Source organism: Canis aureus, chromosome 6 (assembly GCF_053574225.1).
Source record: "Canis aureus isolate CA01 chromosome 6, VMU_Caureus_v.1.0, whole genome shotgun sequence".
NCBI lineage: Eukaryota > Metazoa > Chordata > Mammalia > Carnivora > Canidae > Canis > Canis aureus.
This window is the reverse complement of record NC_135616.1, coordinates 3,128,481-3,155,476: the sequence shown is the minus strand read 5'-3', so window position 1 is coordinate 3,155,476 and position 26,996 is coordinate 3,128,481. Positions and strand designations below refer to the sequence as shown.

Sequence of the window (26,996 nt, the reverse complement as noted above, 5' to 3'; positions counted from 1 at the left end):
TTTCCACATTAGCCATCCCTTCGAATCATCTAGGGGAGCTTTTCAAGCTCTTGAGTCTAGACCACATGACAATTCAATTAAATAAAAGCCCCTGGGTGGGTTCCAGGCATTAGTATTTTTCAAGGCTCCTCCAATTCCTCCAACACACAGCCACGGTTGGGACCACCACTCAACCTTTCACGATGTGGCCCCTTATCATCTCCAAAGGCAGTTGGAGCAGATCCCTCCTATTCACTCAGCGGATCGAATGTGTTAAGCCCCTTTGTTCCAGGGACTGGGAATGGAAAAATGAAAAGCACATGGTTGCCTCTCCTCCAGACACCCACCTGGGGATATAAGCACACACTCACTGCTGCAGTAGAGACTCGTGGGTGCCTCGGGGCAGGCAGGCTCCAGGGCGTCCAGGCAACTCTGAATACAGACCTGGGATAGGCAAGGCTCCTGGGGAAGATGTAATACAGCATCTTCATCTCCTTTTCACTAAGCACCACATAGCCAGCCAAGTGTACTTCCCTGATTTTGCTTGTATTTTGAACTGTTTTAGAGATCTCAAACTCTAAAATCTGTCAAAACTCCATGTCTTCAAAATAAAACCTAAACTTCTTGGAATGAAATATAAGGCCCTTTGTGATATGGCTCCTTGTCTACCTTTCTAGTTTCAACTCTTCCTGCTTCCCCCTGGGCCCTGCAATCCAGCCTCACAGGAGACTTACAGCCTCCTAAGAGCAGTGTACCCCCTCACACTTCTGAATTTTTGCATATACTTCTTTTTTAATCCGGAAGATGCTTCCAGAACAAGCATGGAGGAGCACATTCTGGCTGGAAGAAATAGTATGAGCGAGCATCTGATAATGACAAGGAGCACCTTGCCCAATCCCACTGGTGGATCAGGCCGGTGGATCACAGGCAGTTGGTCTCCATTGGTATCAGAGTCCCTGGGAGAACTTATTAAACCACAAATGCCTGCCCCCTTGCCCACCCTGCCCACTGCGTGGTGGGGCTGAGGGGGTGCCCAGGGTCTCCATCTCTAAGAGGCTCCTAGGGGATGCAGCTGCTGCTGCTCCTGGAGCAGATTTGGTGTACCAGCACAAAGGAAAGTGTGGTCTTTGACCAAAAGTGGAGGTATCAGGATAGGACTTCAAGCAGGGATATGACTTTCGTTTGTGGTTCAACAAATATCGATTCATTGTGTACCTACTATGTTTCAGACTCTGGAAATACCAAGAATAAGGATAACCTAGTTCCTGGTCTCCAAAGGTTTTTATCCAGAAAACTGCCGACGGTCCTAATACAGGGTGGTGAATCTCAGAGGGAGGTGTGTGGAGGCCGCACAGATGGGGTGACACCTGAGCCAGGCGTGGCTTCCTGAGAACCCACAGCTGTGTGGCAGACCTGAGGGTGGGGCATGGGCAAGTGGCTGTGCAGCTGTGTCGCAGGGTGCAGAGACAGAAGGTGCTCTTCGTTTCTTCTCCATTCTACTAGCTCCACCACCACACAGCAGGTCTCTGCACCAAGGCACTACCTGGTCAGGTCTTAGTTTCCTCACATGGTGCGAAGCAAACTCAGCAGCTCCTTACTCTCAAACCTGCAACAACCTACAGGGGCTGTCTCCACTATAGTGTGTTCTAACTCACTCAGCATCCAGTGCCATTCCTTAAGCCTCATGCTCCATTCGCATTTGTGGAAAATGCTGATTGTAAATGATGATGCTCTTTATTTTTATTTTTTAGATTTTTTTTTTTTAATTTATCTGAGAGAGAGTGAGAGAGCATGAACAGGGAGGAGAGGTAGAAGGAGAGGAGAAGTAAACTCCCTGCTGAGCAGGGAGCCTGACTCTCCGTTATATCCCCAGGATCTGGGATCATGACCTGAGCCGAAGGTAGACACTTAACCTACTGAGCCACCCAGGTGTCCTGATGATGCCTTTTAAAAACCAAAAGAGTAGTACCTAGCTTCCTAGTGCTGAGCACGTAGGACGTGTTCCACACCGGCCAGATCATAATTGTGGGCCATGGTAGCAGAGGTGTGAGGGGGAATCGTGCAAACCCCACCGTCCAGGCCTATATGGCTAGCTGAGGTCTGTCAGCAGCTTAGCCCTCGATAAGGAAAGGTCCTCCCACAGGAAAGGACACCCTCACACACACCCCTGCTTCAGCAGTTGCACCATGGGCCTTATCAGCCAGGTGGCTCTTCCATCTGCATTGCTCTGAGGACTCTCTGCCTAACCCCCTCTAGAAAGCACAGAGCCTGTCTTGCCTTTCAGGTTGCCAAGGCAAGGCCTGGGAATGGCCAGTGCTTGTTTTCAGCTCCATCCCTTAATGTGTGAACACCAAGAGAGCTTTTATACCTCCTTGAATCCCAGTTTGCTCATCTATAAAACAGCTATAGTAACACCAACTTTAAAAGATTACTATGAGGTTAAAGCCATAGGCAGTAAAGGTCAATGTGAGTAGATGGCAGAGCCATCTTCTGGCTGGTTCTGTGTGCTCTTTCCACTTCACTAGCTCATTGTACAAACAGGCTCTGGACGCCCACTCAGTGCCAGGTGCTGTGCTAAGTGCTGGGATTCAGTAGCAGGCTAGAGGTCCCCTGCCCTCACCCCCCATCTCATTCTGCACAGCTTTGTCTTCCTTACAAATCAAACACCTGGGGCAGCCTGGGTGGCTCAGCAGTTTAGCCCAGGGCCTGATCCTGGAGACCCCGGATCGAGTCCCATGTCAGGCTCCCTGCATAGAGTCTGCTTCTCCCTCTGCCTGTGCCTCTGCCTCTCTCTCTCTCTCTCTCTCTCTGTGTCTCTCATGAATAAATTAAAAAAACAAAAAACAAAACAAGCACCTGCTTTTTTTTTATAAATGTATTTTTTATTGGTGTTCAATTTGCCAACATATAGAATAACACCCAGTGCTCATCCCATCAAGTGCCTCCTCAGTGCCCGTCACCCAGTCACCCCCACCCCCCGCCCACCTCCCCTTCTACCACCCCTAGTTCGTTTCCCAGAGTTAGGAGCCTCTCATGTTCTGTCTCCCTTTCTGATATTTCCCACTCATTTTTTCTCCTTTCCTCTTTCCCTTTCACTGTTTTTTATATTCCCCAAATGAATGAGACCATATAATGTTTGTCCTTCTCCGATTGGCTCATTTCACTCAGCATAATACCCTGCAGTTCCATCCACGTCGAAGCAAATGCACCTGCTTCTTTGTACCTGACTCTGGTTGTGGCAGTGTGGAAAAAAATCTGAATTTTCCCTGGTGCAAAAGGAAAAAAAAACCTCTTCTTTCCCTTCTTGAAGAGCATTTACTCTAGAAAACTTGTACGTTCTTTGTCCTTTTAAGATGTGTGTGAATATTTTTGAAAAGCTTTGTAGGCCTTTTGCCAGTTTTAATCCAGCAACGTTTTTGCTCAAGGTCCTGGGAGCCATGTCTTTGAAATGTTAGCTCAATTTCCGGGAGCACCTGGCTTTAAACCTACCTTCCATGGTAACGACATGAGATTTCTATTGCTCCTTTGGATAAAGATAATTAGCAAACAAAAGCAGCCACTGTAATTACCAGGAAAATTTAGGGTGCATTCTGTGTGACAAAAGCTGCTGTCGAGTCCTCTCACGTGAGAACATGGATGTCGGTGATTTCTTGCTGTCTTTGCAATCTCTGTAGGGGACCGCCTGTGATGCGCATCACATTCTGGTTTAATGCTGACTCAATACTAAAACTCTTTTCTGTCTCTTCCATTCCCTTGGAGAGTTTTTTGGGGGGCTGGCAGGAGATTTTTGTTTTTCTTTATATTTCCCAACAGAAGAAAGCAGCCTGGCTGGAAAAAGCTTTGGGCGAATTTGGACAACCTGACCAATGAGAATGAGTCCCTCACCTCCCATCCCTGCATTTGCGCGCACCACCCTGCCGCAGCGAAGGAACCCCATCCGCGGCCACGGCCGAGGCCTGCATCACTATTTTTAGCCGCCACCACCCTCGTGGCCCAGGGACAGGCAAGCGGGCGGTGCCCGAGGGCGCCGGGCCCCGCCGGGCCCCGCCGGGCCCCGCCGAGCCCCGCCGAGCCCCGCCGAGCCCCGCCGAGCCCCGCCGGCCCCGCCCCCGCCAGCCCCGGCCCCGCCCCCGCCAGCCCCGCCCCCGCCCCCGCCGGCCCCGCCCCCGCCGGCCCCGGCCCCGCCCCCGCCGGCCCCGGCCCCGCCCCCGCCGGCCCCGGCCCCGCCCCCAGGCTCCGGGAGGGAGGCGCCGGGCGCGCAGAGTCGGGAGCGCGCAGCCGGGGTCGGGAGCCCGCGCCCGGTGCCGGCGGCCGGCGGCGATGAAGATCTGGAGCTCGGAGCACGTGTTCGGGTGAGGTCGGGCTGCGGGCCACGGTGGGGTCCGGACCCGCGCCTCCCCCCGCCCGCGAGCCGCGGGGGGCGGCCGCGGAGAGGCTGGACCCCAGACCCGGCCCTCGCCGAGCCCGCCCAGCCCCGCGCTGGCGCTCGCAGACCGCGGCCCGAGCATCCTCCCCAGAGGGGGGCTCTGACCTCCTGGGGCGCCGTCGGGCCGAGGACCGCCGAGCCGGGCGGCCCGTGTGAGGGGGGGGCTGCCAGGCACCGAGGCAGGGGTGCGACCGGGGAAGCGGGGGCGGGGGCGGGGGGGTGGCGGGGGGGGCGGCCTTCCCGGGGCCGCGGAGGGCGAGGCGCGGGGAAGGACCTCGGCCAGCCGGGGGGTGGGGTACGGCGGGGACCGGCGAGCGCCTCCGCGGCAGGGCGCCCCAGGGTGCACGGAGGCCCGGGGAGGGGGGAGCGGCGGGGGGCTCCCCGTCCCGCGCCCCGGAGCAGGCGGGATCGCACGGGCACGCCGCGCACCTGGGGCAGGGCCGGGCATCGCAGGGAGAACCGAGGCCTGCAGAGCGGTCCTCCGCTGAGATCGTGCAGTGCAGCCGAACACAGACGGGGAGCTGTGCGCTGGGAGGAAGCCAGATGTGGACGAGGCTTGTGGGGGACTTTCACCCCGAATGCACTTGTGGGCGTGGAAGGCCTCCAAGCCAGCATGGAGAACAGAACTGTTTAAGAGTACCCTCGTGGCCTAAACGGTGTCTTCTCCTGACTCGCTTGATACGTGACACGATGAAATCATCCTTTAATATTTTTTTTTTTAAAGGAACAAAGATTTTTAAAGATTCCTTGGCCCCACTTAGAGAAGCATTTCGTTTTTGCAAAAGAAAATGCTGCATGAAATGGAATTGTCATCCTTTGGCCTATTTATGTAAAATTATTATAATAAAAATGCATCAAGTGGTTTAAAACCTCTGAAATTATTTTAATGAGATCTTTAGACTTTATGGGATTCAATTTTAGTGTTGATTTTTGCACAGCCTGCAGCCTTTCTCAACTGGGATTCCTTGAGAGATCCAGTGAAAGCCCCAGTGAGAATGACTCCAGAGACTCTTTGCTCGATTTGGGACATAACTGGCACCATCAGGATGCAGAGGGGAGAGATTAAGTCATTGCAAACGGTGTGCCCAGGCAGTGGGGCTCAGTTTTCTCATTGAACACCTGAGAAGGACTGCCCTAGAAGTTCATGAAATTGAAATGTTGATTAACAAGCAGCACTATTGATAAAATTCACCCCCTTAAAGTGTACAATTCAATGATTCTTAGCCCATTTACAGAGTTGAACAACCATCACCATAGTTGTTTTAGAATGTTTCTGTCATCCTACAAAGACTCCTCATTCCCATTCACAGGTACCCACTACTCGATCCCAGCTCCAGGCAACCACTGATCTGCTATTTCTATAGCTTTGCCTTTTCCAGACATTTCTTATAAATGTCATCATACAGTATAGGGTCATTTGTGCCTGGCTTCTTTTACTTGGAACATATTTTTTTGAGGTTCCTGGTAGGTAGCATGTATCAGTCCTTTATTCCTTACCTCATTCATTTTGTGTCCCTGATACTCTCTACTGGTGCCTGGCACATGCATGCTCAGTGAGAGGCTGAGGAATCTCAAGGAAACCAGGTGCCCTTCCAGAATGAGGGAGGCTATCCACCCAGAGAATTCCAAGCTGCTGTGGACTAGGTGCTGATCCTCTGCTGGTGATTTTTGAGTTTAAAATTGGCAAATGTGGAATATGGAATGCAACTGGCTAAGGATGATGTTTGGTAGCCCCTGTGACAGACAGGTGGCAAATGACAGGATACTTGTGATGGCAGACCATCATCTGTAGGACAGTACAAAATTGGAAGCCTGGGTTTCCAGCTAGACTTATTAAGGAGTTTCCCTTTGCTTAGTCCCTTAAAATGACTGATTTCTTTTTCCCATGGCGATTACAAACCTTTCTTCTTTCTATACTTGTTTCCTTTTTATATATTTATTGCTGTCAGGTGAATTTTGATAGGAAGTTAATAAATTTACTCTTAAAAGGCAAGAAATAATCAAGCACAAAAAATGTGGTGTTTATCAGGTTTTCCTCTTGTGTCCACATTCTGAAGAAACCCCAGGGCCCAGGGGCACCTGGGTAGTGCAGTCAGCTAAGCTGATTTCAGCTCGGGTCGTGATCTCAGGATCATGAGATTAAGCCCCACATCTGGCTCTATGCTTAGTGCAGAGTCTGCTTGGAAGTCTCTCTCCTCCCTCTCATTCTCTCTCTCTCTCTCTCTCAAATAAATAAATAAATCTTAAAAAAAAGAAAGAAAGAAAGAAAGAAAGAAACAAACAAACAAACAAACCCCAGGGCCTAGAGATGGGGAATAGTAGAGAGTAGCAGAGAACCATAACACACTTACGGAAATGGAGAGCCCTTTGGGAAAGCCATCAGAATCAGCATGTGTGTTACCTGGAAAGGGTTCAGTATAGTTTAAATAGTAATAAAAGACACAGGACTGAAATACAAACGTATAAAAAGGGGCATTAAAAATTAACATGTTTATAAATTTCATCCTCACAGCATTGACCGAGGTTTCATATAGGCCTAGAGCAGAATCTTTAGTAATAGCCAACACAAGTAGATTGCTGGCAGCATCAAGGTCATACACTCCTTGGACTCCAGCAGCTGCCAGGAAAGGTATCTAGTAGGCAGTAACCATCTCAGGGGAGTCCGGAGCTGTGGAGGGATGAGGCCCTACAGCAGGCTTGCTTTCCAGCCAGGAGCATGGAGAAGCACCCCCCCACACACACCTTTTCTCTTAAGTAAGAGAAATTGAACATTACAGTGCTGTTCCTTTCTCCCCACAGGCAGACAAGATTTTGAATTTGGTGGGTGTCAGCCTTCTGAAGGTCTGTGTTGCAAAGGTCTGTTTGACTACATTTATGTGTGTGTGTGCATGTTTATCCATAAGCAATACACAATGTCACTTGTCTTAAAATGGAAATCAGTGCATCACATGGCACAGATCTTTTGACCATTTCCCTTTCTTCATAACACTGTGTTTTTGAGGTGTGTGTGTGTCTCATAGCTGAGTGATATGCCATTGTATGAATATGTCACAATTTATCCTTTCTCTTATTTGAAGGGACATTACATTTTCCCCTTTATTCCATATCATACTGCAGTGACCACCCCTGTGTATATTTCCGGTCCATTTAATTAAGGGCCCACTTAGGCCAGCGATTCTCAAACTCTTCAGCCTCGGGACTTCTTTACACTCTTGGAAAATATTGGGTACCCCAGACAGTTTTTATGTGGGTGTTATCTACCAATACATACCATACTAGAACTTAAAATTGATGAATTCAAAAATATTTATCAATCCATTAAAATCAATAATGATAAACCCACTTCATTAATATGAGCAACATTTAAAAAATTTATTTATTTATTCATGAGAGACACAGAGAGAGAGACAAAGAGACAGGCAGAGGGCGAAGCAGGCTCCCTGCAGGGGAGTCTGATGCAGAACTTGATTCCAGGACCCTGGGATCACATCCTGAGCCAAAGGCAGACATTCAACCACTGAACCACCCAGGTGCCCCCAAACAACATTTTTATTAAAAAACACACCTGTATTGTCCAAAAGCACAAAAATTAGTAAGAAGAGTGTCACTGTTTTTTGTTGTTGTTGTTGTTTGTTTGTTTGTTTTTGCTAATTTCTGGTATAATAGAAGATAGCTTGATACTCTGTCTGCTTCAGCACGCAGTGTTTTGTAGTATGTTGTTTTGGTTCAAATAGGCGAATAAAACCCAGCCTCACACACTTTATGAATAAAACCCATGTGGTATTTTAATAGTCTTTTAAAGTGATTGTGGCTACTTTAATTTGCTACTACAACAAGACAAGCGGTAGTTTCTGAAGTCCGTCACCATGAAAATCTGAAACCATAATGACCAGAGTAATTGGCCTACCTTATCCATGAGTGGTCTTTCACTCATGTATGATTTTGTGACATCTTGCACCAGTCACTTGGAACATGTGGGTTCATCAAGTTTACAGTATAGGGCAGTCATCAGGCTCATGGCAGAGGATACAAGTTTTCTAAAATTCCGGTTTGCATTCAAAAGCTCAAATTTTATCTTTGGCTGCAAACATAGGCAGTTGTTCTTGAAGTGATAGGCTCAGTTTATTAATTTTTGAGAAAGTGTCTGCCAATACCTAAGTCTGAATAACCAGAGTCCACCCATCTGTCTTTTCATGTGGAGGAGGTGGGTGGGAAAAGCAGCCCCTGGCTGGGCCCCCCACCTGACAGCTGCCCAGCGCCTCCCCAGCCACTGACGAACTCTGAGTGTAGCTGGTCTGCCTCCTGCGCAGCCTGTCCTCTTGCTCAGAACATTAATAGTGGGGTACTTAGAGGTCTAATGTAAAATCAATCATCTTACTATCTTAATATCATGATGGATATTTTTAGGAGATGTGTTATTTTCCTGCATGAACCACAGTGAGCACTGACCCCAGGTGTGGCTTGTGTGGCTTGGGTTCACAGTCTTAACTCATGGGGCGAGGCCAGCGGCTTTACCCTCTGCCACTTTTGGAGCATCCGGGTAAAGGTCAATTTGGTGAAAAAGGCAAATCATGTCTCAGTAGCCCTGAGACCAGCTTCAGCCTGGAAGACCTCTGCAAAGGGCCTGGAACTGCCGGGTGTGGCCTCCAGTTGCTTTAGGTGGGTGTAGGGGCGTGCTGTCTTGCTTGTGGCAGCCTTCATATATTTTTTTTTAAAGCTTGTTATTATGGACATCTTAAAAATATGCAAAACTAGAGAGCTGAGAATAGCAAGTGCCCACTGCCATCTTCCTCGTTGGCAGTCACCCTCTCACAGCCTGGCCGGCTTCACGTGTCCCTACCCACTGCTCCTTCCTCTGGGGATATTTTAGGCAAATCCCAGGCATCCTATCATTTCCTTCCTCTTCATCTCTTTGACACCCTGGCTGTGCATAGTCAGATTCCATTCCCCAGTGTGCCAGGTGGACTGAGGGGACCACCTTTCTGGCTGCCGGGCCAGGCGCTGCAGGGGTGATGTCTGGTGTTTCTGTAGCCACGCTGCGCTCCAGGGCTGCCACCTCTCGGGGACGGGTTCACACTCCACTGTGGTCACTCTGAGCCACAGCCACTGCCAGGACAGCTCCTCCAAGGATGAACTTCAGCCGATTTCTGGCCTGCCTAACCCTGATAACCTGCTCACATATCTGAAAAAGAGCTAGAGGTGTTTTTTGTTTGTTTTGTTGTTGTTGTTGTTGTTGTTTTAAAGAGTTAGAGTTTTGACCTTGGAGGAACTCTGGGCAGCGACTGTGTGGAGGATGGGGAGGCCTGGGTGCTGCATTTGCCACTCTTTATTTGATTATATGTCCCCTCCCCCGCTCCAACCCTCCAAAACCTCTGTTTCCTACTCTGGAAAATGGAGATGCTAATTTCAGCTGGGTCCTCCTCCTGGTGGTACCTGCCAAGGCTCTGTAGCCTGGGATGGGCCTTCAGAATCCCAGCAGGAATAATAAGAATTACAGTCGCTACGATATCCTGATGGCTCACGTGTGTCAGGCACTCTTCTGAAGGAGTGAGAACAGGAAACATTTACTGGAGGCTGTTATGCCAGCACAGCTATAAATGCTTTCCACAGATTAACCCATTTAACCTTCAGGACAATGTATGGGATGGGGGCCGGGATGACCATCCCCCAACACAGACAGTGAAAGCTCAGAGAAGTTGAGGAACCTGCTCACAGTCACACAGCCAGGGAGTGCTTGGGCTGAATTTGAACCCCATGCTTGGAGTCACTTCAGTGCAGCTCTTCACAGAGGTGAGAACACAAGCCCTGACACCCAGGTGCCAGCCTTCTCAGTGTCTCTCGGGGCTTGGGTTGATTTACCACCCTCAGCTCAGCCTCCCCTTTTCTCCAACGCTTGATATTGCCAGACTTTGCTGTTTCTGCCAATCGAATGAACGTCAGGCTATCTCCTTTAACCGGGAAGTGTGTGATACCAACTTGCTGTACTTAATTAACTCTTGTAATTTAACAAAATGTTATTTCCTGCATCTGTTGATGTGTATATTAACTTGCTTGGTCCTCCTCCTATAATCAGTAGAATTATTTATTATGTGAGTGTTTTAAGCGGCTTGTATTTAGTTTAAATCATCAACTGGAAAGATGCAAGATTTCTTTTTTTTTTAAGATGCAAGATTTCCCCATAAAAGAAAGATTACTGTGTAGGATACGATTACTACAAATATGTCAACTTCTTGATAGTTTTAAGTAATTTTGGGAAGCAAAGGGTATTCTTAGTGATTTTTAAGGGAACAACTCTTAGGACCTTGGCTCTTAGTGATTTTTAAGGGAACAACTCTTAGGACCTTGGCTTGCAGTGCTCACCCAGTATTTCATAGAAAGCCCCCATCTGACTCAATCCCTTGCTGCCCACACGTGTCCAGGTTCTCCCTCCTTCCCTCACCTTGGATCGACCACGTCCCTAACAGCTCTTCCTCAGAGAAGAAGCTCGGCTCCCTGTGTCATCCACGGTGATCGGGTGTAAACCACGTCTCTGCTTCTTCATTGCTTTATGTTAAAGCTGGTGGATCCATTAATTCAGTGACATGACTCCATGGTTTGAAAAAGCATTTCTTTGCCGAAAAGAGGATATTTCGGACTAGTTCTGATGATTTTTCGGACTAGTTCTGACGATTTAGAGGCCATGGAACATAATGGAAAGAACAGAGGGCAGAGGCTAGGGGACCCGGTTCTAGTGTAGGCCCTGCTGCAAACTTTATGACTCAGGACAGAGTTTTATGAGGATAAAGTAAATTAATGGTTGGTAACTGGTATTTTAAAGGGATGTCAAATATGGAACAGGAATTAATCTTAAGGAAAAATTTGATACGTTAAAGATCAGTGTACATAGATGTTTGCTACTGTCTTTATTTTACAGAGCAAAATTAGAAGCAATCTAAATAACCTACCATAGGGAACTGGTTACATACAAGTATCTATAGGATGACCTATTGTGTAGCTCTTTATAGTCAGATTTCTGAAAATAGATTCATGATATAGGAAGATGTTCATCAGTTAAATATAAAAAGCAGATGGTAAATCTGAGTATGGTTGGAGCATGATCCCAGTTTAGTTTTTGTAAGGCGTATGTGTGTGTGTGCAGATGCACACACATATGCTTGTTCTAGGTCTTGACTCTGAGCTGTTCTATACATGCTGTTTAAACTTGTCTGCGTACATCTGCAAAAACAATGGTGTTGTTGACATACTCATCTTCGCCCTGGGCTCAGATGCTTCCTGGGAGCGCACACAGCTCGAGGAAGGAGAAATTAGGGAAATAAGCACTTACTGGGGAGGCCCGCCCTGCATACCTGAAGGTAGCACCTCTGACTCCCTCTGGGCAGTTGCAGGGCTTGGAGCCTAAGCAAGCACTGAAGGAGCACTGCCCCAGTAGTGGGGCACTGTGAATATGGCTCTCCCACAGCAGGAAACAAAACAGGGACAAACATGACCACTCCCCACTGCAGTGGCTTAGGGCCAGAGAAAAAGTGGTGGCAAGGGAAGCTTCAGGGAGAGCTGGGGTCCCCTTCGGAGATTCCCACAAGCTGGGCTCATCTTTGGATAGTGGATGGTGGGTGCTTTTGTATTTCATACTTTATTTTTCAGTATCTTGGATACTTTTTATGATCAGAAAAAATATGTTGGCCACTTCACACCATACACACATCACATGTGACTTAGAAATTGGGGACAAAGTACAATTGACCCTTGAATAATGTGTGGGATCTAGGGTGCTGCCCCCCTACACAGCTGAAAATTGTGTGTAACTTTTAAGAAAAATCCCCCTTCAATAAAAGGCCCAACTACCCACACAAAAACCTGGGCATCATTCTTGAATCCTCCTATCTCCTTATTTTCAAGATTAATACATAATTTATGATCCAAATGGGATGCTTCTGAAAGTAAAAGGTGATGCTCTTCACATGTGCAATAAGACAAAACACAAAAACCGGAACCGTCCTGGGCAAACTGGAATGTACAGTCACTTTATCTATCTTTCTCTTACAATTCATTACAAAGTACTACTACTTCCTAAATATCTGTTATTGTTAAAGTATAGTTGACACACAGTGTTACATTAGTTTTAGGTGTAGCAGCAGTGGTTCAGTATCTCCATATGTTATGCCGTGTTCACTACAGGATCCAGGATCCAGGATCCGGATGCCTCAGGTAGATTAGTTTGAATATACCTTTAATTAAAAGCAGAAGGAAAAAGTTTTGATGAGAGCATTAACATCGATTTTCCTTTCAGTCTGTGAGCCACATCTCTGGCTCCCTGGTGCCACTCTGGCACACTTCACAAATGCAGGGATTGCCTGCTTATTCTGGGTGATGATATTTTTCCTCCAGCCACCCTTGGGACACCGTCATCAAAGCTGCCATGAGGAAGTACCCGAATCCAATGAACCCCTGTGTCGTGGGAGTGGACGTGCTGGAGCGCAGTGTGGACGGCCGGGGCCGGCTGCACAGCCACCGCCTCCTCAGCACTGAGTGGGGGCTGCCCGGCTTCGTGAAAGCGGTGAGCCTACAGCTGCTTGGCCTGTGGCACCCCCACCTGCCCGGGCCTACGGTGGCCCACTTACCCATACGCCCTGGCTACACCCGCATCATTCTGCTGCGCCCTCACCACCGCTGCCCAGCCATCTGCAGGGGGTGACAGCCTTCCCCTAGGGCACCCACTCAGGACTGCAGGGACACCTGCGACATGGCCAGTTTCTCCGTAAACTTCATTTGGTTTCCTGCCTGTGTGGTCCTGACGTCTCCCCACCCTCAGCCCCGGCCCCACCGGCACAGAACCCCGCCCTGCAGCACCTCCCTGTCCCATGTCCCCTGGGGCTGCCCTAGCAGATACCACAGACTCCAGGCTCCAATAGATGTTTGCTTCCTCATGGCTCTGGAAGCTGAAGGTCGAGAATCAAGGCCCTCCAGGCTGATTTCCCGAGGGCTGTAGGGAAGGGTCAGCCACCTCTGTCCTTGGCTGGCCGGCCCCATCCTCCTGCTGCCTCTGCAGGTGGTGGTCCCTGGGCCTCACACAGCCCTGGGGTCCCCTTCCCGATGTCCTCATCTCTCCTCCATATAAGGACGTGTCTCAGACCAGCTGAGGGCCCACCCTCAGGACCCCCATTTAAGCTGCATTACCCCTTGAAAGGCCCTGTTTCCAAGTACAGTCACATTCTGAGGGGCTGGAGCGCAGGACGTCAACAGACAAACTTTGAGGGACACATTCAGTTGATGACAAGTCTCTGAAGCAGAGCCATCGGCGAGGTCATGAAAGGTGTAAATCTGAGCACGACTTTCTCCTGCTCGTCTGGACCCCGTTCTCTTCTCAACACACGGTCTAGGCCCTGACATGGCCTGACACCCCAGTGAGGCCGCCTTCTCCCTCTCTTGCCATGCTGGGCTCTCACTGTACCGGCCCAGGAGCCCATCTGCAGTTGACCCCTGGCTCCGCTGACCCCGCTGACCCCTGCGTGCTGCCTCTTCCTCCAGCCCTGCCACCCGCAGGGGGCCTGCCCCCTCGCTGGTTTCTTTTTGCCGAGGTGTTGATTGCTGTGTCACACGGCCGGCCGCCTCTCCATGAATGCATTCGCTGGAGGTGGCCCCCCTGCGGGGACAGAGACCCCCTGAGGAGCTGTGCGGGGAGGGGGGCAGGGGGCGGCTGGCTAGCTGCATCCCCACGTGCACCGCTTGTCGATCAAGGGCTTAATCAGTAAATGAAACGGCATTTTCTGTTTGATGCTACAGTGCCATTCTTGACATGTTACGATGACAGTTTTGCTTTGTTTTTTTAGATTTTGGGAACCAGTAGGACTTTGACATACATCAAAGAACATTCTGTGGTGGATCCAGTAGAAAAGAAAATGGAACTGTGTTCCACCAATGTAAGCAATGGCCTGAGTGAGAAGGGTGCTTGGTATTTCCTGGTGATGGTGGGGAATGTTTTCATTTCATTTTATTTCTAGCTCACCTTTGGTCTGAGTGATCTTTTATTTCTTTTTTTTTTTTTTTTTTAGTTTTTATTTATTTATGATAGTCACACAGAGAAAGAGAGAGAGGCAGAAACATAGGCAGAGAGAGAAGCAGGCTCCATGCACCGGGAGCCCGACGTGGGATTCGATCCCGGGTCTCCAGGATCGCTCCCTGGGCCAAAGGCAGGCGCTAAACCACTGCGCCACCTGGGGATCCCTGATCTTTTATTTCTAATAGAAAGGCTGAATTTATTCAGCAGTATGTTATTGTTTTATTCCAGTGAAATGTACAGAAAAATGCACATAATTGTCATAAAATGAACAAATGAACATACCTCTATAAACAGCAGACAGATCAGAGACAGAATATGACCATCCCTCAGGAGCCCCCCTTATGCTCCCTCCTGGGGGGCACTCCCATCTTGCCCCCAAAATAACCACTCTCCTGACTTGCAACTGCAGATGTGATTTTAGCAATAATTTTAAAAGCACATTTCCACTTCACTCCTCTCTGGAAAAAATTTATACTGGCTCACTGCATATTCAAAAAAATATGTTGGGGAAAATGCCTGGGCTAGAAACATGGTTTATTTTTATAAAATCATATTCTGTAAAAACACTTAGCAGCAGCTTTGTGCTCATTCACCTGGATGCCAACCCAGAAGTTTTACGCTTTTGTATGAGGGCTGATGGTCTGGCAGTTTGGAAGTGCCTCGAAGGCCAGGCCAGACAGAGGGGTGGGTGTGGAGAAGTGACGGTGATGGGAGGGGGCAGCCAGGACTAGGTTCCTCTGAGACCTGACGTGGTGCCCATTCTGGCTTCAGTGAGTGCGGATTCTGGGATGGAAGTGTCCAGGCAGGTGGTTCAGGAAGAAATGCCAGAGAAATAGAACCTAAAGCCATTTTTTGTTTTAAGATCACACTCACAAACGTGGTGTCGGTGAACGAGAGGCTGGTGTACACACCCCACCCGGAGGACCCTGGAATGTAAGCAGCTGCGCCCTGGGACTGTGGCGGTGACTTCCCGGGTCAGGGCCCCCCCGCATCGGGGGTCCTCAGCCCTTCGCCCCCTGCTCCTCCGCAGGACGGTGCTCACGCAAGAAGCCATCATCACCGTGAAGGGGATCAGCCTCGGCAGCTACCTGGAGAGTCTGATGGCCAGCACCATCTCCTCCAACGCCAAGAAGGTACGGCTGGGTCCCGGCCGTGTGCCGGGGGGGCGGGGGTCCCGAAAGTCCTACCAAGGGCTGCAAGCTGGCGATGGCCCAGCACCTTCCACTGGCCGCCGGGGCGCGCCTTGAAGCTGCGACTGCACAGGCTCCAGGCTCGGTGCCGGGGCTGAGCCGAGGTGGCGACGTCAGGCGGGACGTCCAGCAGCCCTGCTTGCCCGCCGTCTAGCTCGCGCGGCTGCGCTGAACCCCCTTTGCCCGACCCCCTGGACGCAGCTGCCTGTGGCAGGATGGGGGGGGTCAGCTTCACGGAGGTGGCAGGAGGCAGGCTGGACCCCGGAGGCCGCCCTCCCCAGGCCCCTAGCTGGAGGGCAGCGCAAGCTGGTGGACACCGGGGGCTGGGTGGGGGGGAGGCCAGCCTCCTCTCCGGGAAGCTGCTGGAAAGGGCTGGGAGGAGTGGCAGTTGCCCTGCGTTCAAGGTCTCTGTCACCTGCTAGAGCAGGGCCTCTGTCACCTTAGCTTGCCTCACAGGCTGATGTCTCCTTGGCTGTCCCCCCACCACACCCCCGCCGGTATGTTTGGGTTGGAAGTAAGTCTTCCCCCTGGGGATCCATGGGACACCTCCCATGCTTGTCATCATTTAATGGGAAAAATACTTGTGGCCTCGGTACTGATAGAAGAGCCAGTCTGCCCTGTTTCTGAGGACAATCTACATCTGGGAAATGCTGGCAGGAGCTCAGCTCAGTTCAGAGAAGGCAGGGGAAGCAGGGTGCCTGGAGCCGCCTGCCTCGTGCCCACACAGCAGGCCTTTCTGGAAGGACAGGGAACCTTCCTTGCCTTTGTGTGTCCGCGGTCCGGCCTAGGGCAGGCACCCAAAATGTTCGCTGGAAAAATAAATGACGGGAGGAAGGGACCACTTGGTGAGGCAAAGCCACCTGAGACCTCTTGTGAGAAAAGTCAGGGGAAACTCAGTGAGGCCAAAGGAAAGTCTTCAATTTTGCTTTATGTCAGGGGTTGTTGTGCTGAAGGCCTGGCACAATCACTTCCTCCCCAGGGCGCTGCTACCCCTTGAGGGCAGTCCCCGCCAGCTGGGCAGAGGGGGCAGGGGAAGGGGAGCAGGCCGGTCTGGCATTTGGGTGGGCCGAGTCCCTGAGGAGCCTGTGAAGCTGCCCCTCGCCCTGCATGCAGGACATGACGGTGTCCGCACTGCCCACGCCGTGGCGAGAATTTTGGGCAGAATGCACACCCTCACCCAGATTTCTGAGCTCGAGAAGCTCCCCTCACAGGGAAGACCATTCCTGGACGGTTACTGCTGTGCCGCCCTTAAAACTGTGGTGCTGCGCTTGTACCGTTGAAAGTACAGGCTGTGGCCTGCTGTCTGCAGTGAGACGAGCAGAATTCTTACACCATGTTGAACTTTTCTGTGTTGTTCCAGGGGTGGGCGGCTATTGAGTGGATAATTGAAAATTCTGAGCGCGCCGTGAGCTAACGGGGTCTGCCCCTGGACCTAATGCTGAACAGTGGTAACTATAGTGCTCTTTAACCCCGTAGAGAACTTAGCATCTTGCTAATAAGTGTGTGCATGGTGTGCCGTGCTGGGTAGTTAAAGGTACAGCTGCATGCGTCTCCAGCCCTGGGCTCCTAAGTATCTTCTGGAATGGAAACAGCCATTTCCTCTTCATCCTCTTCCTAATTCATCTCCTTGTTTCATGGCAGGATTTATTTCCCAGGGAGACTTGGATATTTGTTACCTGGTCTCTAAGAGAGGCTGCGCAGCCCCCCCACCCCACCCCACCCCACCCCAAGCTGTTCTCAGTACCTGCTTGCTTTAACATTTCCTAGAATTAGCGCATCATCAGGAAAGAGGCTTTCACTAGCAGTGCTGGACAGCATGGAGGACCCGATCAGATGGGAGGATTTTTTTCAGTTTGAGCAGGATCTGAATATTTGCACGTGTTCTCCTAGAGAATGCCCTGTGCCCTTGCATCAGCGTTGTGGGGGCAGGGGTGGAAGTCCTGCTCCTCACAGGCTGGCACCCAGCCATGTGACCACCACTGGCTCTTCTCTTTTAGTGGCAGAAGCCATTTCTAGCGTCTTCTTGAACTTCACAAACATTCCTTGGTTTCCTAGGGCACCAGTGGCTGGACTATCAGAAAGGGGTTTGACAGTTAGTTGGCAGTCATCTTCATACCTCATAGGAAAGTCAGAGAGTTTCCTGCTTCCCTCTGTTTAGGGAATCCTTATACTCCTGCCTTGAAACCCTCACCCTGTTGACTTTCCATCCTGTACTGCTCTGGGCCCTGCTTCCTCCCATGGTTGGTCTGTCTGTCTGTCTGCAGCATGTGTGTACACACTCGGTGCCTCAGTCAGCAAATGGGAGCCATGTCGTTCAGGCTCCTTTAAGAACTTCCCACTGCAGCTTGAGTTTGCCAGAGACCTTCACCTTGAATCCAAAGTCATGATAGGATGCCGGGGCTCTCTTCCTCCATGGACGCACCACTAGGGTGACCACACATAGAGAGCCCGCCCATCTGGTGAACACAGTGTGTGTGGGCAGTGTGGCGTGTGTGATGTGTCACTCTGAGCTGTGGACTCTGTCACCTTCTGTTTCCTCATAAACTGGAGCTAAACTGCCTCAATCTTTAATCAGATGCCTCACCCAAAAATCAAAGAAGAAAGAAAGAACAGAAGAAAAAAAGGAAGGAAGAAATAAGTGAACCTTGAATATGGTTCGCCCAGTCTGGGAGAGGTGTGGAATCTGCTGGAATCTGCCACTTGCCTGGTCACAGTGTCCACCGGGCTCTTCGGCGAGACCACTCAAGACAGGAGGCCCATCTGTTGCAGAGTGAGACCCAAAGAAGGGAAGAACCCCCCAGCAGGAGGAGGGCAAGGGCCGCAAAGCTGCCATTCTGCCGCTGCCCACGAGCCAGCCGCCCCCGGGCCGTGTTGTCAGACTGCTGTGGGGCCTTGTCTGTCTTCCCCGGGGCAGCAGCTCCCAGCAATTTTCTGCTGACTCTTGGGATCTTACTAAACAAGTTTACTCTCTCCTGATGACTCCCCATTTCCTTCCCATGCCTCTTGGCCAACTGCCGGCACTGCCAGTCTCTTTACACGTATCTGGCCACTCTCTGTCACTTCAGATGCTGTCACCATGCATCCTTCTTCCTGCGGTTAATGCGGGTCTACACATGCTAGAATAGGGGCATTCACCCCCATGGTGACGTGTGTGGTGACAGCACTGTGAGCTGTCCCATCACACAGTTGGAACCGGCCAAGGGAGCAAAGTGCTCTGCCTTCAGGCTGTGGCTGGCTTGTCCTGGGCTCCTGGACCAGTGACCCCAGGGGCTGAATGAAGGCTTGTTACTTGTCACCATTCAGACCTGTCCCTGAGGAGGCTCATGCACGTGGAGCCATTGTGAGGAGGTGGTCACAAAATGCTTGTGAGCTTGAGCTGTCCTATTAGCTTCTTAAGGTACTTCCCAGTGGGGAGTTTTAACTTCCCCCTTTTCAGAAGTAGACTATAAAATCTTTCAGTATGCTTCAAAATCTAAAAACTTTAGAGAAGGCCTCCTCCTTAAACGATGAGTAGAACTGTGTCTACCATTTTTTAGATAATGCTTTTTGTTTGATAATAGTACTTCTAATCCAACATGAAATACTCATTTATATTTTTAACAGAATATTTTATGCTTAAGGGTGTATGAGAGGCTCAATTGGTTGAGCATCTGCCTTTGGCTCAGGTTGTAATCCCAGGGTCCTGGGATCGGGCTCCCTCCTCATCCGGGAGTCTGCCTCTCCCTCTCCCTGCTCACACACTCTCTCTCTCTCTCTCTCTGACAAATAAAATAATAAAAGTTTTTTTTTAAAAAAAGAATATATTATAGCTCATGGTAAATCAGAGTTAAAGGATTTAAAATATTTAAATAATTTAAAATAACCTGCCCTTACTCCTTCTGCAAAGCACATTTCTACCCTTCTAAGGGGACGCTTGACACTTTTGGCAGTTTTTGGCTTTTACTGCTAGATTCCTAAGTAAGTATATCCTGCTATTTCTTCATTTGCCAATTTTAGACATTATCGATATATTATTTACCTGTTTGGTAAACTATTATTTTCTCTCTGTCATCTCTTCCTCTCCTCTCCCTTTCCCTCAAAATAGCTATATTATTGAAAGCACATTCAGAGTTTCCATAATTCTGAAAATACAAATACAGAGCTATTGCTTGTCACCAGGCCATAACTGCATTTTCTTTTTTATACAGCTGTATTATACCCTTTGGGGATAATAATTGTCTTATTATTTTCACCTATTTTATTTTATTTTTTAAAGGTCTCTGGCTGAGCCCTTGCACACCTCCACTCACTCTGCAGTACCTCATGATGTCATTTTCCATAGGTCAGTCTTTTGGGGTAACCCCTTCCCAGATTCCCAGGCACCGTCCTTTCTGGAAGTCAGGTTTTACTCTCTGACTGAGCAGCCATGTAGCTGTCATCCCCTTTTTTGAGCATTTCTGGGCATTTCCTTGACCCTCTTTCCTGGAGCCCTTTTTTTCCCTGCTTCCCTACTTCCTCTTTCTCTTTCCTGTCACAGGATGGAGAACATCTCATCATGGCTTCTAATACTTCGCACATCTGAAAATGTCACTTCTATTCTCATGGTTCATTCATAGCATACCTGGACATATAATTCTAAAACAAAATACTTCCCCTCAGAGTTTTGAAGGCATTGTTCTGTTGCATTCCACTCTGATTATTGATCCTCTGTATGTGACTTCTTTTTTCTCTCTGAAAACTTTTAGGATCGCTTTATCCTTGATGTGAAATTTCATGCACTTAAGCCTCATTTGAAGTGAACTTTAAAAATTCATTGTGTTGCACTGTGCATGTTAAATTCCTAATTTTGATATTGTATTATAATTATGCAAAATGTTATTGGAGGAAGTGGGTAAAGGGTAAATGGGACATTTCTGTAATATCTTTGCAGCTTCTTGTGAATCTATAATTTCAATATTAAAAGTTAAAAAAATATAAATAGTAACATCATGGAAAATGGTAGAGGTAGGTGTTCCCAGGATTGGTCTCTCCACTGAAATAACCAATAAGCTGGCAAAAAGTGACAGAATCAACTTTTGTAGGACTGTGAATTATAATAGAATACTTCAACCAAGAGAGCACTTAATGAATCTTGATTAATGCACTCTGAAGATTTTGGACTTGCCAGCCTCCATAATTATGTCAGCCAATTGCTTAAAATAATGTCTGTATATAGACACACATTCTATTGGTTCTGTTTCTCTGGAGAACCCTAATACATTATTTAAGCCAAATTTTTATCAATTCAAATTAGATTTTTCTGACTTTAAGACACTAATTATAATCACCAGGGTAATCAGTAAGAAAATAATGAAGACATATCCAGAAAAGAATCCAGGAATCAAAATGTACTCTAGAAAAAAAAAAAAAAATCAAACACAACAGATGAGAATGGAAAGAATTCAGGAACAGAAAATTATGAAACTCACAGAAAACAATGAACAATGTAAGAAGTTAGTGCTTCTTTAGCATTAATTACTTTAAAAGTAAATAGATTAAACTCACCAATTAAAGGACAGAGATTGGCAGAATGGATGAAAAAACATGATCCTCCTATATATGCTACCAGAGACTCACTTTAGATACAAAGACATAAACAAATGGCTGGAATGTGAAAGGACTGAAAAAGATATTCCATGGAAATAATAACCAAGAGAGCTGAAATGACCATACTAATCTCAGACAACATCTACTTTGGGTCACAAATGATTACAAGAAAACAAGGACATTATATATCAGTGAAAGGGTCAGTTCATCAAGAAGACAAAAGTTTTAACCATTTACACACCAAGCTCCAAAGCCCCCAAATATATAAAGCAAACAATAGCAGAACAAAGGGAGAAAGACAATTCTCCAATAATAGCTGGAGACTTCAATAATCAACTTTCAATAATGGATAAGACATCTAGACAGAAGATCAATAAGGAAATGGAGGACTTGAATACTAAAAAAAAAAACTTGACCTAACAGACATTCATATAATACTTCATCCAATAGCACAATACACATTTTTCTCAAGAGCCCATGGATTATTCTCTAGGACAAACCATATATTAGGCCAAACACCAAGTCTCAATAAATTTAAGAAGACTTAAATCATACAAAGTATCTTTTGTGATCCCAGTGAAGTGAAATTAGAAATCAGCAGTACAATAAGGTAAATAAAGAAATACGTGGAATTTTAAAACTATATTTCTAATAACTAGTGAATCAAAGAAGAAGTTACAAATGAAGTTAAAACATTTTAAGATGAATGAAAATGAAAACACAACATATGAAAACTTACAGGATGCAGTGAGAGCAGTTATCAGAGGGAAATACACATTGCAAATACCTCCATTAAAAAAGAGGAAAGATCTCAAATCATTTTTTTTATAGGAGAGAAAATTTTATTTTTTATTTTTAAGATTTTATTTATTTATTCGTGAGAGACACAGAGAGACAGAGAGGCAGAGACACAGGCAGAGGGAGAAGCAGGCTCCATGCAGGGAGCCTGATGTGGGACTTGATCCCAGGACCCCAGGATCATGCCCTGAGCTGAAGGCAGATGCTCAACCTCTGAGCCACCCAGGCATACCAAGATCTCAAATCATTACCCTGACTTTAAGGAGCTGGAAAATGAAGAACAAACTAAACCCATGGCTTCAAATGGAAAGAAATGATAAAGATTACAGAGGAGATAAACAGAGAATAGAAAAAGAGAATTATTGAAATCAAAAGTTGTTAGGTTGAAAAAAATCAACAAAGTTCACAAACTTTTAGACTGATCAAGAATAAAAAGGATTCAAAATAAAAATATCAGAAATGAAAGTGGGGCATTACTACACATCTTACAAAAAATAAAAGGATATAAGAGAATACTGTGAACAATTGTATACCAACAAATTAGATGACCTATATGTGACAAACTATTAGAACCACACAAATTACCAAAACTGATTTAAGAAGAAATAGGATCTCGACCGGCCTATGACAGTCAAAGATATTGAATCAGTAATTGAAAACCTTCCAACCAAAGCCTCTTAGGGGGCAGCACAGGAAGAGCACCCTCCAGTTTGGTGTGACTGCAACTCAGGCAGGTGGGCTGAGGGCAGGCATGCAGCCTAACTGGTCCACTAACAACAGAGCCCAAACCCTGCCCAGTGAGCCCACAGCAGGCAAAGAGAGCCATTGCAAATGACTGAACTGAAGGCAAATGTGTCTCAGGCACAATAGTAGGACACACACAGCCCCCACAGGAGACATCCCTGAAGTGCCCGGTTCTGGTGAACAGGAAGCATTGTGCTGCAGGACATCACAGGTCCTCTTCTTCATGAGGCCACTACTTTTAAGATCAAGAGATGTAGCTGGTTTTCCTACCCATAGAGACAAACGCAGTTAGACAAAATGAGGAGACAGAGGAATATGTCCCCAGTGCAAGAACACAAAATCACAGCACAAGAGCTAAAGATAAGCAGTATGCCTGATAAAGAATTGAAAAGGAATGATTATAAAAATTGTCACTGGACTTGAGAAAAGGGTAGTGGATCTCAGTGAGATCCTCAACAAGGAGATTGAAAATATAGGTATAACAAAAGAACCAACTAGAGATGAAGAACTCATTAACTGAAAGAAGAAATACACCAGAGGGAATGAATAGCAGATTAGAGGAGGCAGAAGAACAAATTAGTGACTTGGAAGACAGGGTAATGGAAAGCAACCAAGCTGAATAGCAAAAAGAAAAATGAAGAAGAAAAAGTGAGAATAGATTAAGGGAACTCAGTGACATCAAGTGTAATAACATTCACATTATAGGGATCCCATAAGGAAAACAGGGATCCCCCCCTTCTCAGGGGATAAATTTATTTGAAGAAATAATACCTGAAAATTTCCCTAATCTGGAGAAGGAAACAGACATCCAGATCCAAGAAGTGAAGTACCCAAGACAATTGACCCAAGGAGGCCCACACCAAGACACCTAGTAATTAAAATGGTAAAAAGTAATGATTGGGATTCCTGGGTGGCTCAGCGGTTTAGTGCCTGCCTTTGGCCCAGGGCATGATCCTGGAGTCTCAGGATCGAGTCCCACACCGGGCTTCCTGCATGGAGCCTGCTTCTCCCTCTGCCTCTCTCTCTTTCTCTCTCTCTTGTGAATAAATAAATAAAATATTTTTTTTAAAGTAGTGATAAAGAATGTTAAAAGCAGCAAGAAAAAAAATACAGTTACACACAAAGGAAACCCCATAAGGCTATCAGCTGATTTTTTAGCAGAAACTTTGCAGGCCAGAAGGGAGTGGCATGATATATTCAAGTATAACCGTGAAACCAAGAACACTCTACCAAGCAAGGTTATCATTCAGAATAGAAGGCAATAAAGAGTTCCCAGACAAACAACAGAAGTTAAAAAGAATTCATCACTAAACCAGTCTTACAAGAAATGTTAAAGGGAATTCTTTGGGGGAAAAAGTCATAATTGGGAGTAGGAAAATTATGAAAGGAAAACACTTCACAAGTCAATGCAAACATGTAATAAAAGTAATAGATTAAGCACTTATAAAACTAGTATGGAGTTTAAAGCAGGAAAGCAATAAAATCAATAATATCTACAAAAATCAATCAAGGAGTTCACAAAAGGATATGAAATATGACATTGTATACATAAAATGTGAGATTGGGAAGTAAAAATTTAGTGCTTTTAGAACCGAAGTGATCATCAACTTAATAATATGCACTGCTGTATGAGTACAATGCAATAGATGAGCCTAATGGTAATCACACATCAAAAACCTACAGTAGATGCACAAAAAATAAAGAGAAAAGAATTCAAGCATAACCCTAAAGAAAGTCATCAAACCACAAGGGAAGAGAATAAGAAAAGAAAGGAACAGAGAAAAACCAAGAAAGCAACTGTAAAACAAATAACAAAATGGCAACAGGTCAATGGATAAAAAGCAAGACCCATCTATATGCTGCCTACACCAGACTCACTTCAGACCTAAAGACACATGTAAATGGAAAGTGAAGTGATAGAAAAACATTTAACCATGCAATGGAAGCAGAAAGAAGGCTGGAATAGCAATACTTATATTGTACAAAATAGACTATAAAATAAAGACTGTAACAAAATACAAAGAAGGACATAACATAATGATAAAGAGGACAGTCCAACAACAGGATAACAGTTGTAAATATGGGTCTAACATAGGAGCACCTAAATACATAAAGGAAGAAACTGTTAGTGATACAATAATAGTAGGGGACTTTATTTTTTTATTTTTATTTTTTTTAAAGATTCAGTCAGGGATCCCCGGGTGGCTCAGTGGTTTAGCACCTGCCTTCGGCCGGGGGCATGATCCTGGGGTCCTGGGATCAAGTCCCACATCGGGCTCCCTGCATGGAGCCTGCTTCTCCCTCTGCCTGTGTGTCTCTGCCTCTCTGTCTCTGTGTCTCTCATAAATAAATAAATAAAATATTTTTAAAAAATTAAAAAATAAATAGAGATTAAGTCAACTGAGGCATCAAAGAGGAAATAAAAAAGTACATGGAAACAAATGAAAATAACACAGTGGTCTGAAATCTTAGGGACACAGTAAAACTGCTCTAAAAGGGAATTAGATAGCAATGCAGGCTAACTCAAGAAACAAGGAAAAGCTCAAATAAACAACCTAACCTTACACCTAAAGGAGACAGAAAAAGAATAAACAAAGCCCAAAGCCAGTAGAAGTAGAAGGAAGGAAATAATAAAGGTTAAAGCAGAAGTAAATGAAGTAGAGACTAAAAATACAATAGAACCAATTGGTGAGACCAGAGCTGGTTCTTTGGAAAGATAAAACTGATAAACCTTTAGCCAGACTTATCAAGAAAAAAAAAAAGAGAGAGGACCCCAATAAATAAAATCAGTAATGAAGGACAAAACAAAACAAATCTCCAACAACAACAAAAAAGATCAGGACCAGATGGCTTTATTGGTAAATTCTACCAAATATTAAAGGATTAACAATAAATAAATAAAATCTTTTAAAAAAGACAAAAAACATTTTACTAGAAGTTCTAGCCAGAGCAGTTATAGACAAGAAAATGAAGTATTAGGCATCCGAACTGGCAAGGAAGAAGTAAAACTACCTACATTCACAGATGACATGATTCTATAGATAGAAAACCCAATGAAGAAAGAATCCACAAGAAAGCTAATAAAGGAATTTGGCAAAATTACAGGGTACAAGATCACTATATAAAAATCAGTTGTTTCTTTACCCATGAGCAACCTGATAAGAAAATTAAGAAAACTACCTAATTTATAGTTGCATCCAAAAGAATAAAATACATAGAAATAAAAGAAGAAAGTGAAGGACTGGACACTGAAAATTATAAACATTGCAGAAAGAAATGAAAAAAGGGGTTGCCTAGGTGGCTCAGTCAATTGAGTATCTGATTATTGATTTTGACTCAGGTCAGGATCTCTGGGTCATGAGATTGAGTCCTATGTCGGGCTCTGCACACAGCAGGGAGTCCGCTTGGGATTCTGTCTCTTTCATTCTCTCCCACTGCACACACACACTCTCTCTAAAAATCAATCAATCTATCTTCTAGAAAAAAAAATGAAAAAAGACATAAATAAATGAAAAGACATCCCTCATTCATGGACTGGAAGACTAATAATTGTTAAGATGGCAACACTACCCATAATGTTCTAAAGAATCAAGGCAGTTCTTACAAAAACTCCTATAGCTTTTTTTTCCCTCCCAGAAATGGAAAAGCCCATCCTCAAATTTGTATGGAATTGTAAGGTATCCTGCATAGCCAAGATAATATTGAAATATAAGAACAAACTTGGAGTACTCATACTTCCCAATTTCAAAACTTCATATAAAGCTACAGTACTCAAAACAATGTGAGACCAACATAAAGAGAGACAAATAGGCCAATGGACTCAAAGTGAGAGTCCAGAGGTAAACCTATGTATCTGTGGTCAATTAATATTCAACTATGGTACCAAAGCAATTCAATGAAGATTAGTCTCTTCAACAAATGGTCCTGGGACAACTGGATATCTACGTATAAGAGAATGAAGTTGGACCACTACCTCACACCATATACAAAAACTAACTCAAAATGGATCAAAGACCTGTGTACAAGAACAAAAACTATACAACTCTTAGAAGAAAACATAGGATATATATTCATGATCTTGGATTTGGCAATGGATTCCTAAATATGACAACAAAAGAGAAAGATAAATTTGGCTTCATCATAATTAAAAATTTTGTGCATTAAAGAACATTATCAAGAAAGCAGAAAGACAAGCTACAGAATGGAAGAAAAAAATGGCAAATCATGTATCTGGTAA

The 26,996-nt window shown here is 46.2% G+C and overlaps 1 protein-coding gene across 6 annotated transcripts in view; it reads left to right on the top strand.

Annotated features, from left to right (window-relative positions):
- Positions 1-4,209: 4,209 nt before the first annotated feature.
- PRELID3A (PRELI domain containing 3A) overlaps positions 4,210-26,996 on the top strand; it is a 49,880-nt gene continuing 27,093 nt past the window's right edge. For 2 of the 6 annotated variants that reach the window (XM_077899895.1, XM_077899896.1), the window contains exons 1-5: positions 4,210-4,331; positions 12,791-12,959; positions 14,233-14,322; positions 15,325-15,395; positions 15,493-15,595. In XM_077899895.1, coding sequence (XP_077756021.1) covers positions 4,300-4,331; positions 12,791-12,959; positions 14,233-14,322; positions 15,325-15,395; positions 15,493-15,595 — 465 coding nt within the window. In that variant the 5' untranslated portion in view covers positions 4,210-4,299. Of the gene's footprint in view, positions 4,332-7,204; positions 7,262-10,036; positions 10,196-12,790; positions 12,960-14,232; positions 14,323-15,324; positions 15,396-15,492; positions 15,596-17,012; positions 17,101-18,227; positions 20,915-26,996 lie in introns of those variants that run through there. The other 4 variants (XM_077899897.1, XM_077899899.1, XM_077899898.1 and 1 more) reach the window with 4 other exon arrangements.